The following is a 24,767-nucleotide window of genomic DNA, read 5'->3' as shown; positions in this document are numbered from 1 at the left end:
ATTGTTCCTGTGTTTGAACTGTGCTTTATAAATGAAGCTGCCTTGCCTTTCATCACAGGTGCTGTTGTATTAATGTCATGTACTGTATGTTTAAATTCAGATATCTCACAAATGTTGAACCATCTAGTTCCTTTGTAATTAAATGATTGTTATATAGTTCATATTTACATGAAAACAGTCCTTTGATTTTATTAATATTATATTTGACAGAATGAAGACTGCCCCCTTTTGGAATGAGATGGTATTGTATTTTGACGGGGCAGTTAATCAGTGGGTGAAGGTCACCACTGAATTGAACAATCTGCTGTAGTGTGCATCACCTGTATGGAATTAATAGATTAAACTCTGTGTGGGAAGCTGATGCTGATTTGATTAAAGTAAATAATGCTGTGATAAACTGGAGTGGCTACCTGTAACTGTTTGCACACAGAGGCTTAAATGTGATGATTTTCTCTTTTTTTTTTACACGCAAAACCATGATGCAGGCATATAAAGTACACACAAATCACCATACTCTTTAAGGAAAGGTTTTCAGAGAAGCTGGGGAACATTAAGAAAATAATTACATCAAACTGATCAAGGAAGGTAGACAGCTTATATGTGATTATGCTCCTCAGAGGCAGACTAAAGGCAATATTGTCACCCCATCAGGTCATTGTGCCCTTCAAGCCATTGTTTCCAGTGGCCATTATTTCTATTTTTCATCACAAATATGTCCCTGCCTTGTGAAAGCATATTAAATATATATATGGGCAGAAGTGGTTGAAGCAGATTACTTTCCATTTACCTGAGGGACAATATTTCTCGGTTCCACTATGGGCCATGTGGGTGCATGCACTGTGGATATTACACCACCTCGGGCTTTCTTCTTTTCTCTCTTGTGGATGACAAAATATTCTGCTTTGACTCTTAAGAACCAGTCATCCTTATAAAAATGATTGCCCCTTCAAGAAAGCAGCAGCAAAAACGCATACAGAAAACTTCATTTATAATAACGAAAATGTACCAACAATCTATTTCAGTCACATCACTGGAGACGTTCACACTAAAATATGATGTCGCAATAACCCCTTGTGTCATTGTTGCACCATGCTACTTTGTCAAAAGCCATTGTGGCATAAGTAACGAAATGCTGAAGTTGCTCAAGAATAAGAGCACATTTTCCATAAAACTTCTAAAAACGTCTCTAAATCACATTTGCAAAGAGACATCGTCCCAACACCAATTCAAAATTTAAACCTTTCATAAAAAAAAAAAAAAAAAACTTTTAAGAGCTTACCTTATAATCTCTTTTGATTGTGCTTGTCTGGTTTAGGTGAGCTGATTTCCTGTCTCTCAGCAGCAGTACAACCACAGCATGACTGTATACAGACTAGTCATAAAGAGCGTGAGAGGGAAGCTATGAAGGGTGGCTGTGGTGATGGCGTGGGGGGGGAGTCTGGGGGGGAGAGAGAGGAAGAACAAATTGAGAGGGAGGGGGAGAGAACAGAGAGATGAAAGATGACAAATTATGTTCTTTTGAAGTATTATGGCTACAGCTGGACTCTGTGATGAGTAAAATGATCGCAGTGAAGTCCAGGTTTGCTTGATTTGTTGGATTACATATGGCTGGAGTTCACCTATCCATCACAAATCCACTCTGAAGTGGATCTGTCAAATTAACATTTCCATAGAGAAATGGAGACCAAATGCAGTGATCACACACTTCAGAGTGTTGTGTCCTTTAATAACAATGTGTTTCAAGCAGACAGGGTCATGGACTCTGGAGAGGAGAGCACTTAGAAATGGTACAAGGGTGTTGGATGCTAGGTGTGAAAAACATGTCGGTAAAAAGGAGGAAAATAAAACACATCATAACTGAGATTTTTATAGGTTATGATCGGTTAGGTTTTGAAAAACTATAGATGAATTAATTACTCCAAAGCTTAGAGCATTCCTGTCTGGCATTAATTAACGAGTAAGTGAATGTTGAATTTAGATTATCTTGTCAAACTTGAACTTTCGTGCTCAAATTCATAACCTTAAATTATTGTTTTTTCCTACTTAACATAGCTAAATATGTCTTGCCATTGGATTATTTCTGTTTGTGCAGCAACAGTTTTTCCTTCCACCTCTTTCACTAATTACTTTCCACCATCTTCCATCTTCATTTTACAGACAGTATCTACCATCACACATACACATGCACATACACACCCTGTCCTTGTAGGATGGCAAGGTTCATGCTATTTTTAAATCACATTGCTTGAGGGATTGCAAGAATACCTTAATTACATGCCTTCTCTGCATGGAAGTACTGGGAAGATAATAAAAAGAGGTTTTTAATCATGTCTGCTTCATTAGTTTAAAGATTGTATGTGTGTGTATTAGCAAAGACAGTACAATAGTTGTTTTGAGTGTAGTACTGCTTGTAGTACAACAGGGGGCAATGCTAAGCAATGCTGAGCCAGTGGTAAAAGAAGTGACCAGTAATCTGGCGGGGTGCATCATAATGATGGTGTTGAGCCACAAAGGTCATCCAATATTTGCTTTTTTATCATTTTTAATAGATGCAAAATCAAACCTAGGGAGCAGTCTGCTCTACAATTTAGGTCATTTAATTTAGCTTATGTCCCTCTGGTAAAAAATAAAGCACATTAATAGTTTAATGACAATTTAATCAGGTCACAAAACCACATTCCTGAGGCACTGTGAAATAAATTAGCAACCTATTTTAGCATCTCAATTTAAAAACAGTTGCTGAATACCACAGGAACCGGAAGTAACAAATATTTCAAATGGCATGACAAGAAAATAGGTCAGAAAGAGATGTTTTGTGACGCGTTTATATTTAGGCATTGTTCATGTAAAATAATTGATTTGAAATGCAGAAACAGAAAACAACCGGTCCCAAAGCAAGACAGCGATATCTGGTGCACTGGCCATGTCATCCTCTCCTCTGACATGATAGATCCAGCAGACCAGAAGGCAGGAAATGTGATTAGGAGCAGACAGCACAGCTTCAATAAGATTTCTTCTCAGTCATTGTCTGGCCAGGTGCAGCACAACAGGACAGAATAAAGCCTCAAATGTTCAATTATCAGCAGGATTGCATCATCCTGTTACACAATCCCTTTTTAGAAATCACCCTGGACACAAACATCAGGGCTCGCTTTGCTGTTTCAGATTGATTCAGGCTGAATCCATTAATCAGATTTCCTCTCCTCATTTCCAGATTGCCAGACCTTCAGAGAGCAATATCAGATCATTGAAAAACACTGATCAAATTACTTAATGCTAAATGGTTTAATAATGCTAAATTATTAACTTTACTGTACTGTTTAGAATAATAAATGATGTAACTGTAAAAGAAAAGTGTATTCACAAATCAGAAAATAAATTTATTGAGGTAAATCAAAACATGAAAATATAAAGACCTTAAGTGATCAAATAAAAAGCTGCACAAACTTTCCATTTTAATAATTTACAATAATATTTAAAAACATCCATTTTCCACTGATAATATTCACACAGTAAACTATAAAGTATGAGACTTGACCCTCTGTTTTAGCATTCAGCATTTATCAGTTACATTTTGAAGGGGTCTTAAGGACTGGTATTGACTTGTACTCAGAGCAGCAAGACATTGTACAATTCTGATGTCACAAGTGCAAGTCCCAAATAATGATTGGGCTAGCTGTTCAATTATGTTTTCTACAAGATTTAAATCAAACAGAGCAGTTATTCTAAGGACACAAACAAAAATAAGCATCCGTTCATAAAGACAACTGTAACTGAACTAACTCAGAGCATTGTTTATTTACCCTATAATTAGGATCAGATTACATTGTTCTTTCTTGCCTCAAGAAATTTCAGTCCCTCCTTCTCTTTACTCAACATCAAGGCCTAAATGCTTTTGCAAAGCATTCTTCACAGTCAAAAAGAAGAAAGTGCTAAAAATCCCCTCTGAAATCCCCATAAAAAAATATGCAACACTTTATCTCAGTGCCCTCAATGGTAGCTAAGGACCTGCCTGGACTTATGTAAGAAACAACAACCCAGTCAAGTTTTCTCATAGCCCTTTACTGTCCTTTACTTCCACCAAAGAGAAGTTGAAAACGCATGAAGTGTGTTGTTTGGAAATTTCAAAATGCGTTAAAGGCATTTTGGATTTATTTGAGGACACCTGAAGGCCAGACATCTCAGCAGCTCAAATACAAAATGTTGAGTGAATGATTCAACAACTTTAGCGTTGTGCTAAGGGTCAGTAAAATGGTTGATTCCTTACAGCTGCTTATCCTGGTTGAAGGTAGGTGGAACTGAAATATTGTCAGGCTGTGAGATACTGGGATTTTTCTTTTGTTCATGTTTGAAACTTGCTTGATAATACTCTAAACTGTATTGTTTATTTTTAAGTGTTCATTTATTCATTAATTCTCTCTTCTTTCAGAGCATTGGATTTGTATTTGCCAGTCTGCCAATTGAAGGTTTCATTTTTTGTTTTAAAAACAGAGACTCTCAGACTAGATAGTATACAATTATTTAATCATGGGGTGTATGTCCCTTCCATGAGTGTATTCAGTCTACTTTGTGTTGTGTGAATTAAAAAATAAACTTGGCAACAACGAAGAGATTTCCTGTGAATGTGTTTTCTGGTAGTGTAAAGAGTCTTTGATATTGGCCAAGCTTATTGCTGAGTGGTGTGAAACCATTTCTACTTCTGTTTTTTCTAACTCCACTTTGTGTGGGTGTGTTTCACAACACATTATGGGCAATTCAAATGCCTGTGAAACCCCTTTTATCATTTCCTTCTAACCTTTTTACACCCAATAACTACTGCAAATGGCCAATAAGGCAGAGAACGAGGAACTGAGACAGGCCATCTGATTATCTATGCTTGTGTGGGAAAAAGAATGAACCTGGCAGTTTTTTTGCACCACTGTTGTTTTTAATGTATTTCCATTCAACTTTCCGTGACGTCCTACAGTACATTCCTTATGTCTATGACGTGTTCACACTCCTAACCAGGCAAATATGGAAAGTTGTCCATCTCCTACGTTGTGTATGACCTACAGAAGCCTCTTGGTGACCTACTTTCCATACATAGCTGGCTCTTGATGGGCACAGCCCCCTTCACATGTTACTTTGCTTTGGGGAGTGTCCTTCCATGGCCTTCAGCTGTGAGCAGTGTCTGACACACTGTTGTGCAACACTTTTAAAATCCAGACTTTAAACAAGGAAGGGAAGGTAACATTGACCGTGGACTTTGTTATAAGTTAATCAGTTATGGTAGTTTTGTATTCTTCAGAATTAGACCAGCAGACTCCCATAAAACCTGCTTGAAGACATAACAGTTAAGAAGCTAAAGGTAATGCCCTTAAAAGGCTAGGAGGAAAGTAAGAACAGTGTTTTTTAAACGCAACATTAAGTAGCCTTTGGAAGAACACAGAATACCTTGAAGTTTTTAAAAATACATGAAGTACCCCAGTGTAACACAAGTCTGATAAAATAACAGAGCAACAAAATAACTTCAAATGACACAAAGGCCAAATTCTAAGTTAGAATGAAAGAAAATGTGTTTAAAAACAGATTAAGCCACTCACCACATTATTCATTACAGAGTTCGATTATCTGAAATGGTTTAAAATGTTTCTTTACTTTTTTAATTGGTGAAAGTGCACGTCATACATGTCAGTGATTCTTTGTGAAATTACCAGCTAATATTTGTGCTTTTGTTTTTAGTAACCCCCTATACACATCTGCTCTCAAGGATATGCTATAAACCATGGGAGGTGTGTGCGACACTAGGTTAATTCAACAAAACATCGCAGGGAGGAAGGTTCCCACTCAATGACCCACAATGACTTGCCCACATGTTGCTACAGATTTACGACAGTATGACATTTACGTGGTAGGCAGATCATTTACTCTGAGCTGGGCATTTGTATCACACTTAATTACTGTATGGCACAGAGGGTAATCATCCCTGTGTATTCATCAATAGCCTATCAATCACAATTTGAAAACTGATCTAAATAGGAAAAAACTCCCTTTCCCATTTTAATTTCACTATTCTTCCACCGGTTGGAAAAATAATACAAGGACTAAACAGTGGTGGAAAAAGTACTCAGATTGTTAACTTAAGTAGAAGTACCAATACCATTGTTTTACAATCAACGGCCCTGTACTTATTTAATTAAAAGTAAATGTATGAACTCTACAATACTTAAAGTAATAGCACTCATCCTACAGTAATATGTGCCCTGTGACCAACATTTTTATATATAACTTAGTTAATTTAATTAATATTAAGCGATGCAGCAATTTAAGCAGCATTTTACTGTTGTAGCAGGTCAGTGTGGAGCTAGTTTTAATTCTTTCATTGCAATCAAGCGAACTGGTTCCCAACCTGGGGTTACAAAACAAATTATATGGGATCATTAATGCAGTAGAAAATATTTTTTTTCTTTTTACTTCTCTCTCATGTCTGATTTTATTGTGAAATTTTGAATTACTGTGGTTATTTAAATGGAACAATCTAGGAGGTTTAAATGGAAAGTGTTTAAATAAGTGCATTGTGCATTGATAAGTAAATTAATTGAGTCAAAGCTAGTTAGGCCAACTGGGCCAAAATTACAGGTTTCAGTCAGTCAAGGTTTTATCAAGAGGACAGATGCGGTGGGGGGATGGGCTGTTATCATCACCGCCTGTTGCAGCTGTTTCGACCCAGCATAACAGGTTTAATTCACGCAAACAGGAAGCATGGCTCGACGGATCTGTTTTCCTCTCTGGGAAAAAGTAAGGAATACTTCAATATACCGAAATTATGGGCGTGTTTACCTTGTTATCTGAACACGGAATTGACATTACATAACACCAAACTGCCTCTGTTGTTACCCTAATCCTTCATACGATGTTGTGTGTTATTTCCTGTGTGATATAGTTTGAAAATTGAAGGGTTTTATTGATAAAAGTGGTCGTTTACTTTTAGTTTCTCACTTCCCCCAGCACATACCCCAACAAAGGACGGCAGAGGTGGGTCGGCAATTGACGTCACCGGTCTGGCAACAGGCGCGACTGCGTTTGCCTGTCTCTTCGCTGATTGGTTGTTCGGTTTGAGCTCCGTGTGTGATTGGTCAGATCGGAGCTAGAATGAGCTACATATCCCCGCTGTAGATTCCATTTTGTTGCAATTCAGACGGAGTCGGGAGAGAGAAGTGGCGTCTGTTTACAGCCACTTTTAACACCACAGATTACTCGATGGTAACGGATTTGTAGGAAATATAGCTTGCTGTGCTTCCTACGTTAGTCCGCCGTGAGATTTCAGGGGTTATTCTCATATTTTTCTTCTGACGAAAGGCTTCAACAACCGAGCCTGAAGAAGTCGGTAAGTGAATCGGTTTTGTGCCTCGTCGCCATATTGAGTCCACTGTTCCTTTGTTTTGGTTTGGTGCCAAACTAATGCGACCCAGATTGTGTAAACGTTATTTATTTAATCAGTATATGTAATCAAATGTCACCTGGGTCGAGTTTGTTAATATCAACGTAGGTGGTATGCTTAAAATTATGGCTGAGCCTTTTGGTCAAAGGACAAAGCCACTGCAGTTGAGCCTACCCCGAAGCGCAAACGTACAAGTGGGAAACATCGACCGTTTGCTTAGGCACCATTTTGTTATGATAATTGCCCGCAGTGGTGCTTTTAATATATTGGTATTATTATCATGAAAAGATGTCAAGCTGGCGTTTCGTCGTTTATTGATGTTTTTGCCAAACAGGATGTAGTGACGCACTCAGAAATACACGTCCTCCCCCTGGAAGAGACGTCGATGCTGTTAAGCGATGGGAGAAGATTAATTTGTGATGTCCACTTTGTATTTCTAATTGATGATTTCCCCCCCCCCCAAAGGCCCAAGGCTTCTTGAGCACCGTGTGCCGAGGTGAATTGATGTTCAGCTCGGCTCCACGAGAAAACAACGCTCATTGGCACATGAAAACCTCAGACCTTGCTGGACACAAAAGTGCAGCGAGAAGTAGACAGAAAACTACTTCGAGGACCTGGGGCCCGATTGGAGGCGAAAGATTAAAGATAGATCTCTGCTTCATCAACTTTCTGACAACAAAGAGGTGAGCGGGGGCTGTTTTGCTCGGGGTTGTGTGTGGGGGAGGGGCGACGCAGGGCAGTCTGGTGTTTCTGCACGTAGCCCTCTGTGCTTGTTTTTATCGAGGGGTTGTAGTGTTGTGTCCGTGCTGGGCTCACGGATTAGGCATTAGCTTTATGCTGCAGATAGCATCTCACTTTAGGAAGACGATCACAATGTTTGCCCCGGATTGGGGTGCGCTTAAGTAATTTATTTTTTCTCATCATGTAGGTGACACGTAGTGAAAAAGCAGTATGGGAGGTGGAGAGAGGTACAACATTCCAGTTTCCCACCCTGAGCGCCCATTGCCGAAGAAGAACCATCAACTTGGCCGGGCTAAACAGAGAAGCCGTGACCAGAACGGAGCAGCAGCAGTATCTGCAGGAGGGGCAGGGGGCCTTCACCATCATGGCCACCGCAGGAGTGACAAAGGCGCAGCCTACCACAGGTCTCCAGAGGCGCGGCAGGCCGCGTCTGCAGAGAAGAATGCTTCTGTCCGTTTTGCCACCAATTATGATCAGAACTGGGAGGGTGCAGTGTCTCACCTGAATACGCTCCTGGCCACCCAGGGAAGTCCGAGCTACGCGGGCCCTAAGTTCAGTGAGCCACCCTCGCCCAGCGTTTTGCCCAAACCCCCCAGTCACTGGGTGTCCTTCCCAATGGGCCCCTGTGACAACAGGGAGATGATGGCCTTCCAGCTCAAGAGCCTCCTGAAAGTGCAGGCCTGAGAGGGATACCCACACCTGATAGTTTAAAAAATGCACGGACTGGGACTCTTTTGAAGGTACCCACCCACCAGGAACACCGCAGTGCTGTAATACTTTTATCTGTTTTTTTTAGATTGTGTACCGTAAGGGTTAGGAGGCATTTGCAGCAATGTGTTGCTTCTGATGTTTACACCCTTTTTTTAAAAACCAATGTTTCAAAAATATTACAGCCCTGCAGCCTTGTTGGTCGGTGATGCTTTTAGTGGAGTCTGTGACGAATGACAAACTGGATATCCTTTGTACTTTTGTTTTGTTCTTTTTAATGTTGGCTGTCAAAGCAGATTGAGTGTGTTTTCTTTTCCAAACAAGGGTTATAGTATAGGTCAGGTAAGTTCCCATCACTTTTACAGTCCATTTCTGTGGACAGACTAGCTTTTTTTTTTTTTTTTTTTTTTTAAAGTTTCTCTTTTTTATTTACATACATTTTACGACGATCATTTGGAGTCACTTCTGAAGCTTCAGGTGCTAAAGTAAACTCACATTTGTAGCATTTTATGACAAGGGCCCACCACTTTTTCTTATGCTCCTTGTTTGGGTCAGAAAAGACATTCAACTGCAATTCTGCAGGGAAAAAAGCTATCTTACTGTAGATAATAAGCTGTAGTCAGTAAGTACAGGTCAAAAGTATAACCTCAAACTGAAGGGTAATAAGAGAACATGGCACACGGGTCCTGGCTTGTCAACTCCTGTACCTTTTTTATTGCGCTGTGCGCACATGCACTACAGGGGTTGACTTTGTCTAAGGCCCACAACACTCTATCATAGCATTATTTTGTACAACTCCTTTTTTGTTGTGGTTGAAACATGTATGAAATGCTGTGTGTAACCAAAGCAATGTTTTTTGCGGGATTTTTTTCTTATTTTAGACATCCTCTGTGTGGTCGGCACTGGCATTGCCACTTTGACCTTGCCAGCCAAAGTGGTGAAAAGGTTAGAGCCCCTAGGGTCACCATTATCTGTTCATCTGTTCCAATCAGCACTGTTATTACTCCCCAGTCTCTGCCTATTCAGGACAGTGCTGCAGCTTTAACACGCGGAAGAGGGCCAGGCTCAGTTATGGGACTTGTGAGTTTCACTTTGAGTCACATGATATGGTCCTGTTGGCTGCATGCATCTGTAAGCAAAGTAAGGCAGGACTGAGGAAGGTTTCTGAAGTGAAGTGGCCTATGGGACTCAACATGAGACTGAGGAGGCTGGTGTTTGTGTTTACAAAATAGGTCTGTGTTTGACCACCCCATAATCAATAGGCACCTGCTGCCTCTTGTCTACCCTCTTGCACTGCAATCAGATTTTTTTTTCATAAGTTACAGACCTGGATGCTATTGAAATGATGGAGGCGTAAATGACTATCTTCCTATGGATTCTCTATTTTTGTGATTCAATCCTCTATTGAGGCTCTTTTCTCTTTCCCTTTGCAGAATTGGAGCTATTTATGGCCAGCCTAAAGATGGCAAAACAAAGTACGAGCTTGTTAATGAGTTCAAGAGCCATGTAAATAATGAAATGTATAAAGTACTTGTAGCATATGTACATTTGCAGACCAAGTTTGAGGCCTGCCTGACAAAAGTATTTTTAGTAATAACACTGAATGTATAAGACATGCTAAGGACATGTCTTAACTTCAATACTGAAGAATATTTTTGTTAAAAAAATCTGCCTATAGCATTTGTCAGTACCCTGCACTGTTATCTTTCCAGAGATCTTGCACATGTTTTTTTATTGTTTTGTATTGTGCAGTGTAGGGTGAAAGATGCTAAGTGCAAATTAAGACTGCAACAAATATCAATTGGATCTTGGGAGACTTGCATATGTATGGATTTGAGTTCTGAATGTGCTTACAGCACGTAAGCCTGATGCTTTTAATCTTAAGTTGACCTGTTTGTGCCTAAGTTGAAAACCATGACAAAACTGTTTTCATTAGGTGGCAATGCCACAAATTGACAAAATGTTATCAGAACCACTTTAATTCTTGGCTGCTCTTCCGCCAGCTGACAATTGAAGTTGGCCCCATACTGTTGAAGTATTACCCTCTATTGGTTCATGTAGATTTTCTTTCTTGCCCTGATTGAGCCATGCATGGCAGTCTCCTTATTCTAAATTTGAAACTTGTAATGAATTGGCTATGAATTTGTCCCTCTGATACAATGTCACCTAAGTAATGAAAAGAATATGCCCTGTTTTTAAGATTGGTATGAATTGTTAAAAAAAAAAAAAAAGCAAATGCACTCTGAATTGATGACAAAATTTGACAAGAAAAAATAAATCCCTTCCCCCTCCCCCTACTTCTGTCTGTGTCTTCTGATTATGTTTACTGCAATATAGGATTTGTGTAGCCCAAGAATAGACCTTTCGTTACTATGAGAACCAAATATAGCCTTACTATCCTTCTCCCAGTACAGCTTAGGTGTTCAAAAATGAGCAGAGAGAGAATTTATTTCTTTATTGATAAAGCATACCAAGTAAAACCATTAAGAGGAGGATAACTACTAAGGAACACTTGACTTTGTTTCACTCACAGAAGTACATGAGAAATGAACACAGCTCATCTTGAACATATTGTCGCATAAAATACTGGACAGTATTAGGAACTAACTGCATTCCATTCATCTTCCATTGCCATAGTAACTACAGAAACTGCTACTACAGTATACAGTTTACCTGTTATCAGTGCCCCTGAAACCAGGCGTGTAAGATCAGGGCACTTAAATACTGGTAATACTGGCCTGAAAGTTCAATTTAATTTTTATCCACGTTCACATAACATATCAAACTGAGACAGGCATTTTATTAACAAATGTATGAATGTAAATATTGCTAACTTAGTAAAAAAAATAAAAATATTGGCAAAGCCAAACCAAAACATTATCTCCACCTTTAACAACCCACATTACACAAGTCCCAGAAAAAGTCAACCTGGCAAACATTCCAGGGATCAGCTGTGCTTTCATGACTCACTTGAGAACAAAAACCTTTTTCACTATGCTTGAAAAAATATAAGCTCCTGCTACTGCTCTTTCCTTTGGCAACCATAATGTGATGATAAACAAATGCAAATATAGAGCATAACACTCTGGTTATCAGAAGTTGAAAGCTGAACAGAAACATCCTTAGAGATAGATAAATAGAGGGCTTTGGCAGACCACACAGTCAGTGACCTCCAGACTTTCGTCCAGCCCAGGACCTGGAGCGAGAGCGTGACCGGGACATGGATCTAGAGTAGGAACGGGATGGAGATCGTCCCATCGACTGTTTCTGGGAGCTCGAGGTTGGGTGGAAATCTTCAGCGGGGGTGTGAGACCTGGACTGGCTCTTTCTGCCTTTAGGCCTGGATCTGGAGGGTGAAGGGGAGTGGGATGCGGAGTGGCTGCGTGAGCCTGGTTCATGGTGTGGTCTGTGGTGATCACGGGGAGGACCTCTGTACCTGGTGGGATAGACAATATTAATCATAAGACATAGCAATACTTTTTAATTACTGCAAGATAACAAATGACCCTACTTGTCATTTTCGTGGCTTCTGCTCCGTCTGTGTCGACTGTAGGAACGAGAGCTGTACAGGGAACAAAAAGAACAGGGTGTAGCTTGTATCATTACCACGATGATAGAACAAGGTTCTTCTAATTAAGCTGTGTTTAGCTTCCTGGTCTTTAACTGACAACACTGGCTTAAAAGTCTTAAATACATTAACCTTTCTTGAAGATCCTTTAAAACTTTTAAATGACATTGCCAATACGGTACCAGAGTTTCAGTATTGATTCAGTACATTTCTGTCGCTTGAATCCTTTTTTCCTTTTAACAAAATATATAAGAGCTAAAAGCATGTGTTTTATAAGGAACTATAAGTCTGAATTAAATATATAGTCCTGATTTCAATCTGATTTGTTTACTTATTCTTATTCTTATAAGAATATGACCAAATATTCAATGCCAACTTGATACTTTATCCTATGGACATATTTTGGTTAGTACTCAAAAAGTATTCAGGTTTGATACCCTTTACACATTTTAGGACAGTTATCCTTCCACAGACTAATTTACAGTGATTGATACAGCACAGCTTTGCAGCCCCAAAAATCACAGGTGCAAACACTAAATGAAACAATTTAGGAATCTTTAGTTGTAAATAAAGCAAGGTCGCCAACAACTCACTCTCTAGGACTCTCAGACCTCCGAGGGCGGCGTTCATAGGAAGGGCTCCGGGACCTGCGGCGATCATAGCTGCGGCTTCGAGAGCGTCTTCGGCGACTATCCCGATCATCATCATAGCGGGAGAAACTGCGAGGAGAGTGACGCTCCTTGGCCTTCATCTGGTTAGGGGCTTGATGGGCAAATGTACATAAGAACATTGGGTAAGAATAAACTATTTCCCAAACAAAGTTACATGAGGCATTATAGTAGTTATGCTTAGACAGAAATGCAGATTGTTCATACTCTTGCGGTCTCCCTGGGCAAACTGGATCTCAATCTGACGTCCACAAACCCATTTACGGTCCAGGTTGTGAAGAGCATCTTCCGCATCCCGGACATCTTCAAACATGCTGTATTGTTAAGGTCTTTTATTTTGAAATTTGGAAACTTGGACAGAAGGCTGCACACATGCACAACAATCACAAAGACAAGGTTGCAACACAAGTTGACAGCTCCTAAACACACAGCTGCTGGATCTGTGTGGCGTATAGTCAGTTATTTCAGGTAACAATTTAAAAGTGAAAAAAGATCAGAATTCATTCTATTGGCATAATTTATTTATTCATATTTTATTGTCCTCGGTAATATCTACTGCAATTACAATAACAAAACGAATCAACAGGCCCATTTGTGATTTCAGATTGTGAAGACAAGACAAATATTGATGGTGATCAGATTCAGTAGGATACAAAAAGTTTGGCTTGTTACCTTTAACATGCTTGACCTTTGACCTTCAGCTTGATCGTTATTGTCTTGGCAGAAGAACTTGAGGTTTCCTGCTTGTCTTTGCCCAATAAACACTTTGCTTTTCCTCCCTTTGGTAGACAAATGGAAGCCTGGGTGCTCTCTTTTCTCCTCTTTGTATCTTCATGCTTTTGCTCTCTCTTTATTTTCCCAATTCCACTATTGCTTGTAGCCTGGGTGTCTTTGGCTTGAATCTACTCTACAACCGCCTTTCAACTTTCTTTGGTGTGGGGTCTCCAGAACAGTATCTTTACCATTCTAAGGCAACAACAGAGGAAATATTGGTTAGGAATAGGTTTAAATTTGAATACAGTATACTAAATAACAAATATCACTTTAAATTAAATTTACATAAGAAAAAAATCATTCCTAGGCAATGAGATAAACATTTGTGAAACAAAAGTGACTCCTCCAAAAAATAAGTCAGGTCAGTTGTCACTGCAGCCAGATGGTTTGATTTAGTATTTTACAACTCCTCAGTGAAAACACCATTTCCAAATTAAAAGAATAAAGGATATTGAATGTAAGCAAATCCTCTTGGTCGCCGTGTATAGAAGTCAAGTGGAATGTAGACATCTACAATAGGCCCATAACGACCAAACTCACGTCGTAAATCCTCTGGCCTAAAGTGTCATGAAATAAGCACATTTATTCTGCTGTCTGCCATATGGATTTAGCTGGAGCCCAGAGTGCAAGGTATACACAAGAGCAGGTGCCAGCACAGCATATGACAATACTTATTGGCAGACAAACCTTATCACTCTCCCCCTTCAAAGGGAAGCCTCATTTAAAGGTGTTATTGTACATATAAAAACTCAGAAATCCAACTAACACAACCATAGGAGCCATAACAATCAGAAATGGCATGCATCATCTGTTAACAGAGGTGGCAAAGTTACAGGGGTACCCACGTGACAAAGACCACTATCTGGGTAAATTTATTACAGTACATGGGTACATTATGATTTTTCAACTTAGGGGTCCATGTCAAGTAACAGCACATCGCTGAAATTATGTAATGCAATCGGATTTATGCACATAAATTGTTCCTCTGTAGAAAACTGTTCAGAGCAAGGTTTATGTACTTTGCCTCTGAGTTTTTCAAATGCATTTTTGTAACTGCATCAAGCACAAAATTGCATTCTCATCCATTGTGTTGAGGTGGTAGCATGCATCGAGGCTGATATCTCAAAACCCACATTGTCTACACGGATAGATACCTCTCGAGGTACGTGAGAGTCTTTTATGATGTGGGTGAACTTCTATAACATTGTAGAATTTTGGTTTTAGTTATTAGAGCAAACACATGTTCAAACAAACATATTTGTCAAGGATTAGATTATGTCACAAATTGCAAACTATTAAAAAAAAGTAAACGTGGTTACCAGGCAACAACAGCCACAGCAGTGTTACAATTCCACACTAAATTTTAAATCCAAAAAAGGCTTTTGAGTATGTTGTGCATTCTTACTGTAAAGCCAGAAAATTAAATACACTTAAAAAGATATTTGCCTACATATCAAATCTTGCTTGATATTTTAGTATTGCCTTAATGGACATTATTTTTAAAAAATGTTTGTAACCTTAGTTTGATGGCAGAGGAAGTCTTTAATAGTATATACAGGTTTGACAAAGATACAGATTCTAAGGCATTTTCAAAGAGGACAGCTGTTGAACTTCATAGCCTGATCACTTTCCTGTGAACCGGTAACAATACTATGCTTTGTTCAGGAAAGTAATAACACATACTGAAATTGTAAATACGCGTGATGCACAAGTACACATATAAAATCCTAAAATTACCCAGTTACTTGGAGAAAGCCTGGGAGAAGAGAAAAGCCCTTTATCAGGATAAACTATGATAGTTATGTCTGTCGACAGTTCATGGTTATTGGCTATTTCGTCCAACACAAATATGTTACTTAAAATAATATATAGGTGTTTATAATGCTGTAAAAAACAAAAACAAAACAAACAAAAAAAGCCACCAAAGTATTTGTGCAAAGTTTGAAACAGAGGGGCTGCAAGTCTTTAACGCTACAGTTAAAGAAATAAATATATATAGAAAAACAGACTTGCTGGCCAGCAGTTAGCTTAGTTTGTGTACACACACCACGTGTGATACTTGCTAAAATGTAAAAGCAACATGTCTAACTTTAGATACAACAACAGCCTTTCAACTTTTTGTTTGATAGGTATTCGCAAATCGTACGCAAAGAACTGTGTGATGATAGCTGTTCATAGTCATCTGGAGCAATATTCGGTTAAAAATAGCTTCGGGGCCCACTCTGCCTCCTTGTTTGGGATCACTTGTAGTTAGCCATTTCGTCGATGACAGATATGTTTGCTAACTATCTAGCATTCCGTTAGCTTGACCATGCTTACATTGACGCTGGCAGGGTTAAAAATGACACATACCTGGACTCGTCACTGATGTTTCTGACGAAGAGTGAGGTGTTAGGAGGCCTCAGGTACCGCGCCATTTTTAAAGGCCCGTTGATAAAATTTGGTGGCTGTGAATCTGTTTATTACAGCTATTTTTCACAAACCCTGAAGCTGTGCAGCAGCTAACACTAGCTAATAGCTACGTGGTCAAAGCGTTCTCGTCGTACTGCGCAAGCGCTGCACCGTAGGCTTTCTTCTTCTTTTGGGGTTTTACGGCAGTTGGCATCCTCTCAGTTGCATTACCGCCTCTCTCTGGCTTTAAGCCCAAATATCCAATTTCTCCCCTCAACTGTGCCCCTCACTCAAGCAGATCTTTAACCTGCCCCCGACTCGCCCTTGCCTCTGTAGCCCATTTCCCTTCTTTCCTCTTCCTTGGATGAAATAAGGGCTTTATCTACTGTTTCTTCTTCTTAACACAGATAACAGGGTCAGCTGGATGTTTCCCTTGGATAACGTATCTTCCTTTTGTTACACTATACCAATACTTTTTATTATTAATGTAATTGACTTAACTGGACCCATATATGGATTACTGAAGGAGGTGCACATTGGGCCCTTTGACCCCCTGGGCCCCTTGGTCAGAGCCTCTGTATGAAGTGGCTGTTAATACTTCTTGTTTTACAGTCAAAGCTCAGTTAAAAGACTACAAAGACAGGCAAAACTATCCCAAAGAGACAGAAAACAACCAAAAACATATGCAAAACCACCACAAAGAGACAAGTAACAACACAAAGAGGTGTGAAATGCTTGCAAAGAGATGCAAAACAACCACAAAGTTTGTGAGTCAGGTGGTCCTGTATAGGAGAGGCATGGGGCCTTTTCCTATGCGTAAGGGCCCGTTGTCTCAGTCCATGCCTGGACCCAGCTAAGAGGGACAAAAAATGATGAATTGATTAACTAATTAATTAATGAATTTGTTGGTTTAAATTTTATGAGTTGTTGAGCTTCCTAGTGAGTATCTACACCAGGATAGAAAAAATATTCAACTCAATGAAATATGAAATGAAATATTTCGATGAAATTTAAAACTAAATTAAATTTAATAGCCTACATTGTAAGATTTTTTATTTAAGGGAACTGCATTATATATTTCAAAAGACTTTTTCAAGGCCTATACATTGCTCACACTCGCACCACCAGTGGGGATAGTGGTCTGGCATCAAACCATAACAAATCTTTACTAAAATGCTTCTCTGCAAAGATCTGCAAAGATCACTGTTGGTCACGTTCATATATCGTTTTACAGTGGATGCCAGGCATAGAAAATGATAGGCCAGTGCAAAGAGAGGCATGTGAGGGAATTTGCACAGGAAGATGACACAAACCAGTGTTATTAAGCAACACTTTTATTAGACATTGGTTAACTTCACTGCCAAGTTTACATCTTTTTGCTCTTCCTGACGAGAGTTGTTGAGCCCATGGTCAATGTCTGAGGAGAAGACAGAGAAAGGTAAACACATTTAATATATGGACAGGAGATAAATTACATTATTTAAGCTGATGATACATTAAGGTGCAACATTTAACAGTCAGTCCATCTTGATTTTGTTTGATTTAAGATGTGTGCAAGAAAGAGCGAATGCTAGTAAGATACACTTTACCTCAACCATCTCTCCTCCCTTGAGCTCTTGGATGTGGCAGAACTTGCCAGTCTTGCACACCATTTTGCCACCCTCCAGATTGACGATGCACTGGTGGTCAGAGGAGGAGATAAAACATATCATGAATCTCCCAAAATAGGCACAGACCCAAAAGAAACTGCACATTTTTGCAAGCTCATTATCAAGACGCATTATTTTTTTGGAAATGACTTTTGCTTTATATATGTATTTTGTATATATATTTGCTTTTTATATATATTTCACTTATTCAAGAAAAAATCTGTACTAAAGAGTATACATTACATTAACTAGACACATTAAAGTAGCTTTCAGAGGCTGTGTTCCTTGCAAAATAGAGGGTAAATTAGAATGACAGACCTTGAGCTTCTTGCCGTCCATGGTGGTGATTTCAGCCTCCTTACCAATGGTAAAGGAATTGGTCACAGACTTTCCAGGGGTCTTGGAGGTGACAACAAAGTCATTGCCACTCTGTTTGATCTCAGTAATTGGCTTGATGTCCTTGGCCATCTTGATGACATCTTCTGGGAGTTCTGTTGAGAAAAGTACATGCGTTTTTGTTCATTCTTGCACAGTGAAACTTAAAAGTAAGGACTGATCCATCTCTGAGCTGCAAAGCTGTGTTGTGTCTGTGGTTACAATTGACATTAGGAGCCTTTAACGGAGTCAAAATATGCTCTTTGTTTTTGTTACCAGATGTAGTTTTCTTTTACATGCCAAGCCTTGCAGGCCCTTGTGTTTTTCTCACCCATGGCCCTGAGGAACGACTCGTAATTCTCCTGAGAGTAAACCTGCCATGTTCCATTGAAGTCCATCTTCTCTAGAAGGTCTGGGATCTCCTTCACCAAAGTGGAGTGGAGGCTGAGACAGCTGTGTGAAGCTCAACACAATGTGGAGAATGTGAATGTGCTACCAAACCTTCTTATACTGGAAGGCAAAGGGGTCCCATCGCAATGTGTAATGAGTAACAAATCCCTATGAAGTAATCACTACTGTTTGAACAACCTGGAGTTCACTTACCCTTGTTTGGCCAACCTGCAACTTTTACTGAATATGAATTTAGAGGGTAATATTTGTCAAGTGTGTTCAAGAGCTTCACTAACAGGAAATATGGTCATATTTGTGTGTTTATATTTTATATTTCTATTTCTTTCTATTTCTATTATTTCTATATATTATTTTTATGTATACATATGTTATATATATATAGACCATTGCCTGCAGAAATATGGTATCTTGCTTAATTGAAAAGACATTTGTTTACATGCAGCATTTTTGAATTGTTATCTGTGATTTGTGATAGATGGAAGACAGAATGCAGGTGGCACATAAACAATAAAACATTATCATCATTTACTGTGAGATTCAAAAAGCTCAGAGTGCAGTTTGAGGATGCTAACGTGAGGATCAAGGATCAAAAGCTGAAAATGCTTAAATTATTCATTTAATATACTATAAGCTATATTTATATACATTTTATTTCAGATCCATTTAACATTAGATCTTAAATTAACTCTCTTTCATGTCTGCAAGCTTCCCTGTTTGCTGTCGAACCTCCTCATGTGAATCTACCTGACTGGGACCTATTCGTAGGGTTACTGACACTACGGACAGTTTGCTTTAGAAGTAAGCATATATGTGAACTAGCTTTCCCTCACATATCAGAGCAAAAACCAAGCCATGAGGAGGAAGGAACCGCCTGCTCAGAGACAGGATTGTATTGAGGCAGAGATAAAAGATTTTGCTGTATTTAAGGTCCCCAAGAGCACAGTGGCCTCCATAATTCTTCAAAGGAAGAAGTTTGATACAACCAGGACTCTTCCCAGCCAAACTGATAATCTTTTTTCTCACAGTCTTAGAGTTTAGGCATTTAAGCACCATTTAGGTGCTTTTTTGCCAACTTTCACTGAGGAGAGGCCTACATTTGGCGACTCTGCCATAAAGCCAAAACTACTGGTAACTTTGGAACTAAATGATCATGGGAAAATTTGTGAAGTAATAAATTCTTCATTTGGAGATGTAAACACAAATGAATTGCCAGCTTGCATTGTAAAGGTCTTTTGTACTGGTTTTACCAGCACATACAGATGATCATATAAAAATCTGTAGTCCACATTTGCAACAATATTTGGTCATAAATTGGAATTAAAATCACTGAATAAATATGAAGATGAAACAGTACATATACTTATAATATATACTTATATATAGTGCCAATAAAAATAATACACCGGTGACAATGTATTTGCTTTATTCACTTCACACACAAATAGATGACAGCCCTGATGCACCAAAAAGTAGCTGAGGCTTTTGCCGTTTTGGTATTTAACAGTTGCTTTGTGACTATTTGAAGTGAGACAGTCATGGTTGCTGAATGTTAGTCACTGTAGCGAATTATCAAATAAAGGTAAACATGGTATATGCTGTGTAACAGTAACACAAGAAGAGAAGTAGAGAGTTAAAGTCAGAAACATCAGGTAGCTAATGTTAGCTGATATAAGCTAATGTTAGATATCATCTAGTTGTTTGTGGTAGCTAATGTTGGCAGCAAATCCTGTGAGTGTATTGAATTGAAACTATCCAGCCATCTAAATTTCTATCTATCTTAAAATCTCAATTGGAAGCACAAAATCCCTGCAGAAATTACTTTATGACTCAATTTTCCATCTTAACCCATCTCCACAGCGTTTGCTGGAGGCTTCTCCCCATGCTTGTACACGCTCACGGTCACATCAACCGTCTCAGAACCGTACTTGTTGCGCACAAAAATGCTGTAATTTCCAGAATCTTCCATCTTGACATTGTTGACAGTGATGGAGCTGCACTTGGGGTCTTTAGTGATGGTAAATTGGGTCTGGTCAACGATCTCCCTGTCGTTATGAAGCCAGAAGACCTCTGGGGCTGGATCACCTTCGATGAAGCATGTCAGACACAGAGACTGAGGAGAAGACAAAGAGGAGTCATAAAAATGTGAAATCTGGCAACAGAAAGGATCAAATCTGTAAACATGAAATTGTAACAACCACAGTATTATTCATGAAGCCCTGCTTCACACAAAAAGTTGACATGGATATCATGATACAGTATAAATGGGTATCAATATGTCTCCATGTAACACTGAAGTGTCTGCAGTGCCTTCTTGATAATGACATACCTTGCCTTCCATGATGGCTACCACATCAGGAAGACCTTTTGTCACTTTAGCCCGATCTGAAAGAAAGCAAGCAACAACAACTCCCTGTTGACATCCGCTGTAAAAATGACTTTATCTTAGTTGTAGACAGAAATTTCTCAGGATTAACGTATTCTGTGACTCACTTTTCTCAGCAATGGCCGCTTGCCTGAGGGATAAAAAATTAAGGGTCAAATCAATACGACATTGCACGGTGTCAAGCGACAATAGTTTTCAGTGAATCATTTTCAAGTAAAACAACAACTTTGCGTAGCTCCTTTTGAAAACAATCTCTTACCTCCGACTCCTCAATGTGTCTTAGTTAGTGTCACAGCAAGCCATGCTAGGTGCAATGTGGTGCAGCACTTACTTTAACCTCTGGTACTCCAGCAAGGCGTCAGCAAAGGCTGGAAATGATCAAGACAAAGACTGACCAATTAAAATCTAATCACATACTCTGAAATTTGAAATTGTGCAATAGACCCTTGTATACCTCGATATTGTTTACACTCACCCTGTCCACTCAAGTCAAGGTAACGTTTGTATGTCTCTTTGCCGTCAAACATCTCCAAGGTGTATTTGCCTTTATCATTCTCTGTTGGGTTAAAGATTTCAATCCAGACCTTCTGCATGCTGCTGCCAGTCTTTGTCCTGGATTCCTGGTCAATCCTCTTCTCTCTATACAGAAAGGATTTATAGATATACTGTTTTATACCGCCATATATGTTTTAGATAGTTATAGAGTTACCCTCACTCCATTTGGATGTGCCAGATCCTCACCAAAAAATATATTACTGTGTACACCTGCTTCTGTCCTTGACTAAAGTACTGGCCTTAGTTCTAGAGAAGATAGAGCTTCCAGTAGTTAGAATTGGTGAAATGCAAGGTAATATTTACAAAATCCCAATCATTTTAGTCAGAGGAGAGTTACCAAGGATTAGAAACTCATAAAAAGGTGGAAAAGAAAATTAAAAAGACGTGTTTTTACAGTTACTGCTCAGACTGGAATCATATTTAACTATCTTACTGCAGTCAGTCAGCATTATGCTAGTTTGTTTTCAGTTGTCTGCTCTTTTGCAGTGGCCATTCTTTAAGGCCCCAGCAGATGGTGCTAGTAGCCTTACTAAAGAAACTGGCAACACCCTCAAGCATGTACTCACCTTTTAATATACATGCTGTAGTTTCTTTAAATAACTGCAAATATATTAAAGTTATTATCACATAATGTTTCAATATGATGAAATGCACATGCATGTGTCCATCCAGTGCAACAGCTACACTTTCTCTCTTCTCTTTCTCTGCTACTCTTTCTTCCTCTGCTGCAAAATCTAAATTCAGATCATGTTGGTATCTCCCCTTAACCTTGTTGCAGGTTTTCACTGAAGTTATTTTCTTAAAGATTAACATGTGAGACATACAGTATTCCCCCCAGATTCAGCCGGACATATTTGATGTTTAGAAACTTTAAGTTTGAACAAAGTTTGGCTGCAGAGCTTGATGTGCAGGGTTCTGTTGAACTGATTATAATACATAAGTAGGACGAACCAGGAGTTTCAGGGCCCAGATGTGCCCCCAGCTGCCACATAGAAACATTTGCATGGAGACATCAAGATCCAGCTGTACTGTCACATTTTAGATACGGAACTTTTCAAGTTGTTACTAGTTGAACTTTAAAAAGCATTTTAGCGGCTGAACTTTGATCAGGAGTCCTGCCATTTCAAGAAATGTCAGAGTAGATTAAAGCTTTTACATATAAATGAACATCCGTTAAATTCAATGCTTTGCCAAACATTGATCGATTTGCCAAAGCTAGAGAGGGGAGCAACTGTAGCATGGAGACCAAGTAGGCTACAGCAGCTGGGAGTATGATAGAGACTATGGCGGAAAAACCAAGGAAGCTTTCAAGAAAAGTGTCTGATTCAGGGTTACAGCACAAAAAAAGGAAGCCATTAACAGTGAGGACAAACACAGATTACCATTGCTGTGGCTTTTACTCTATTGAAATGACTATTTGTGTAATTACTCTTATTGCCAGAAGGGGGAGACAAAAGTTCTGCACTGCACGTTAAATATTTTGTTATTATTATTATTATTATTATCTGTGTTGTTTACAGTTTCTTTATTTAGATTTATCTCTTATCAACTGTCATGCTCTTGATATCATAGACAAGTATTGTGTGCATCTTTCTGTCCTTTCATGTGGGATTCTCAGTGTTGCATCTCTGTGGCTCGCAGTAAACAACGTGACCACACTGCTTGATGGTACTGAAGCCAAAATAAACTTTAAGTTTCTTTTAATTTGCTTTCCTGTGCAGGTGTTTCTGAGCATGATGATTTTCAACATTTCAAAATTTTATTCAGCACATACTGTAGTTAGAAGATACAGAATTAAAGTTTTGAATACTTGATGCTCTGTAGCTGCTGTATATAGGATGCGAGGTCAGAGAGGTGCTGTGCATGTGGACTCACATGAAGTGCCAGCTGGTCTTCAGGTAGCTTATGTAGTATTTGAGTGAGCAGTAGAGCTTGAAGCCTTCAGCGGTGCTCTGAATGCTCAGTGGACCGGCTGACAATGCTGCAGAGAGAAGGCATTGCTCCTGATTACATAATATCATAGTCTACATATACTTTGCAGTTTATCTGACAATTTAAAACACTGTATTTATTTGTTTTTTTTATCTGGGGAGCTCAATACATTAATATTCTCTGAAAGAACACACACCACAATTAATTAACATGGCTTTCAGTTGTATTATCCCCATCCTAACACAGCACAGCTGGAGTGAAAAACAAGCCATTGGCACATTTCACAAAGGTTGTTCTGTAAAGTAGAGGTTCCAATTGTGAATAACTCACCACACTGTTTACTCAGCTGCTGGAGAAGATTGTCATACTCTGTAAATAAAAAGAACAATTAAACGTTCATACAGTGTTTTATATAGCTATTGGAACTCAATAAATACTGAACGCAAGATTAGAGGTGAGAAGCTGAATGCTGGGAACACATAATGAGAAATATTAATCAGCTCATTTCTATTACTGATGGAAGTTTGTGTTAGCTCAAATGCACACAGGAACAAATGGAGGTTATTGTTTGTGGATAGTTGTTTGCCGTTGACAAGGACACGTCTCACCGTTATCCACTAACTCTAAGGTGCTGATGTCCTCTCCTCTCTTATCAGACACCACAGCTCTGTATGAGCCTGCCTCTTTCTTTGTAACCTGAGGAAAAACCATTTACTGTATTAAAGTTAAACATGTTCATAACTTCTCAAGTGACATATTGATATCTCTGGAGGACAACCAAATACTTGAATTCACCTTTTTTTATTTTCAGGTCAAGCTTAAAATATACGTCAAGGTGAACCAGGAAGTGTCTCAAAATAACACAGAATAAGACATGTTCAGACTTAATCATATAAACATCAACTGTCTGTCAGTCTGTTTATCTTGTTTTCCTCTCACGACACTGGCTACTTTTTATGAATACTGTTTCACATTTGAGCCCTTAACCCCCCCTCCCCTTGTTTTGGATACCTGTGAGATGGTGAGTGTGCTGACCCCTGATGACCGCTCGTACACGGCTTGGGTCACCTCCGCGCCTTCTTTAAACCACTTGAGAGACGTGTCGTTGCTTGTATTTGTCACCTGTGTGAAGAGAGATGTATCATATGTATAAAAAAAAAACAGAGATACTATTCTTTGAAAGCACAACAGT

The 24,767-nt window shown here is 39.1% G+C and overlaps 4 protein-coding genes across 7 annotated transcripts in view; 1 reads left to right on the top strand and 3 right to left on the bottom strand.

The window, feature by feature from the left end:
• Nucleotides 1-7,147: 7,147 nt before the first annotated feature.
• pnrc2 (proline-rich nuclear receptor coactivator 2) lies at nt 7,148-11,166 on the top strand. The gene is made up of 3 exons (XM_071469927.1): nt 7,148-7,366; nt 7,886-8,103; nt 8,349-11,166. Exon 3 carries the CDS (start codon nt 8,372-8,374, stop codon nt 8,843-8,845), a length of 474 nt encoding a protein of 157 aa, XP_071326028.1. The 5' UTR covers nt 7,148-7,366; nt 7,886-8,103; nt 8,349-8,371; the 3' UTR covers nt 8,846-11,166.
• A 143-nt stretch (nt 11,167-11,309) lies between these two features.
• On the bottom strand, nt 11,310-16,513 carry srsf10a (serine and arginine rich splicing factor 10a). 3 transcript variants are annotated; one of them, XM_071469923.1, is made up of 6 exons: nt 16,232-16,501; nt 14,332-14,436; nt 13,313-13,416; nt 13,031-13,199; nt 12,381-12,431; nt 11,310-12,305 (listed from the first exon to the last, which is right to left on the bottom strand). In XM_071469923.1, the coding sequence occupies exons 1-6, from the start codon at nt 16,294-16,296 to the stop codon at nt 12,032-12,034; spliced, it is 768 nt and encodes a 255-aa protein (XP_071326024.1). In that variant the 5' UTR covers nt 16,297-16,501; the 3' UTR covers nt 11,310-12,031. The 3 variants fall into 3 exon arrangements, with proteins under 3 accessions (XP_071326024.1, XP_071326026.1, XP_071326025.1); XM_071469925.1 differs by lacking the exon at nt 14,332-14,436 and adding an exon at nt 13,759-14,071 and having other exon boundaries at nt 13,313-13,408; nt 16,232-16,498; XM_071469924.1 differs by lacking the exon at nt 12,381-12,431 and having other exon boundaries at nt 16,232-16,513.
• Nucleotides 16,514-17,586: 1,073 nt separating this feature from the next.
• On the bottom strand, nt 17,587-18,795 carry fabp10a (fatty acid binding protein 10a, liver basic). The gene is made up of 4 exons (XM_071469928.1): nt 18,626-18,795; nt 18,238-18,410; nt 17,860-17,949; nt 17,587-17,687 (listed from the first exon to the last, which is right to left on the bottom strand). Exons 1-4 carry the CDS (start codon nt 18,690-18,692, stop codon nt 17,637-17,639), a joined length of 381 nt encoding a protein of 126 aa, XP_071326029.1. The 5' UTR covers nt 18,693-18,795; the 3' UTR covers nt 17,587-17,636.
• A 1,322-nt stretch (nt 18,796-20,117) lies between these two features.
• myom3 (myomesin 3) overlaps nt 20,118-24,767 on the bottom strand; it is a 59,213-nt gene continuing 54,563 nt past the window's right edge. For both annotated transcript variants that reach the window (XM_071469919.1, XM_071469920.1), the window contains 9 exons: nt 24,587-24,697; nt 24,184-24,271; nt 23,906-23,944; nt 23,519-23,624; nt 21,564-21,727; nt 21,420-21,456; nt 21,196-21,218; nt 21,032-21,087; nt 20,118-20,815 (listed from right to left, as the gene is read on the bottom strand). In XM_071469919.1, coding sequence (XP_071326020.1) covers nt 20,546-20,815; nt 21,032-21,087; nt 21,196-21,218; nt 21,420-21,456; nt 21,564-21,727; nt 23,519-23,624; nt 23,906-23,944; nt 24,184-24,271; nt 24,587-24,697 — 894 coding nt within the window. In that variant the 3' untranslated portion in view covers nt 20,118-20,545. The remainder of the gene's footprint in view (nt 20,816-21,031; nt 21,088-21,195; nt 21,219-21,419; nt 21,457-21,563; nt 21,728-23,518; nt 23,625-23,905; nt 23,945-24,183; nt 24,272-24,586; nt 24,698-24,767) is intronic.

This window comes from Trachinotus anak, unplaced genomic scaffold, assembly GCF_046630095.1.
Source record: "Trachinotus anak isolate AG129_WGS33_773 ecotype Australia unplaced genomic scaffold, CSIRO_AGI_Tana_v1 ptg000032l, whole genome shotgun sequence".
In the NCBI taxonomy this organism is placed as follows: Eukaryota; Metazoa; Chordata; class Actinopteri; order Carangiformes; family Carangidae; genus Trachinotus; species Trachinotus anak.
This window is presented reverse-complemented; position numbering and strand designations above follow the sequence as displayed.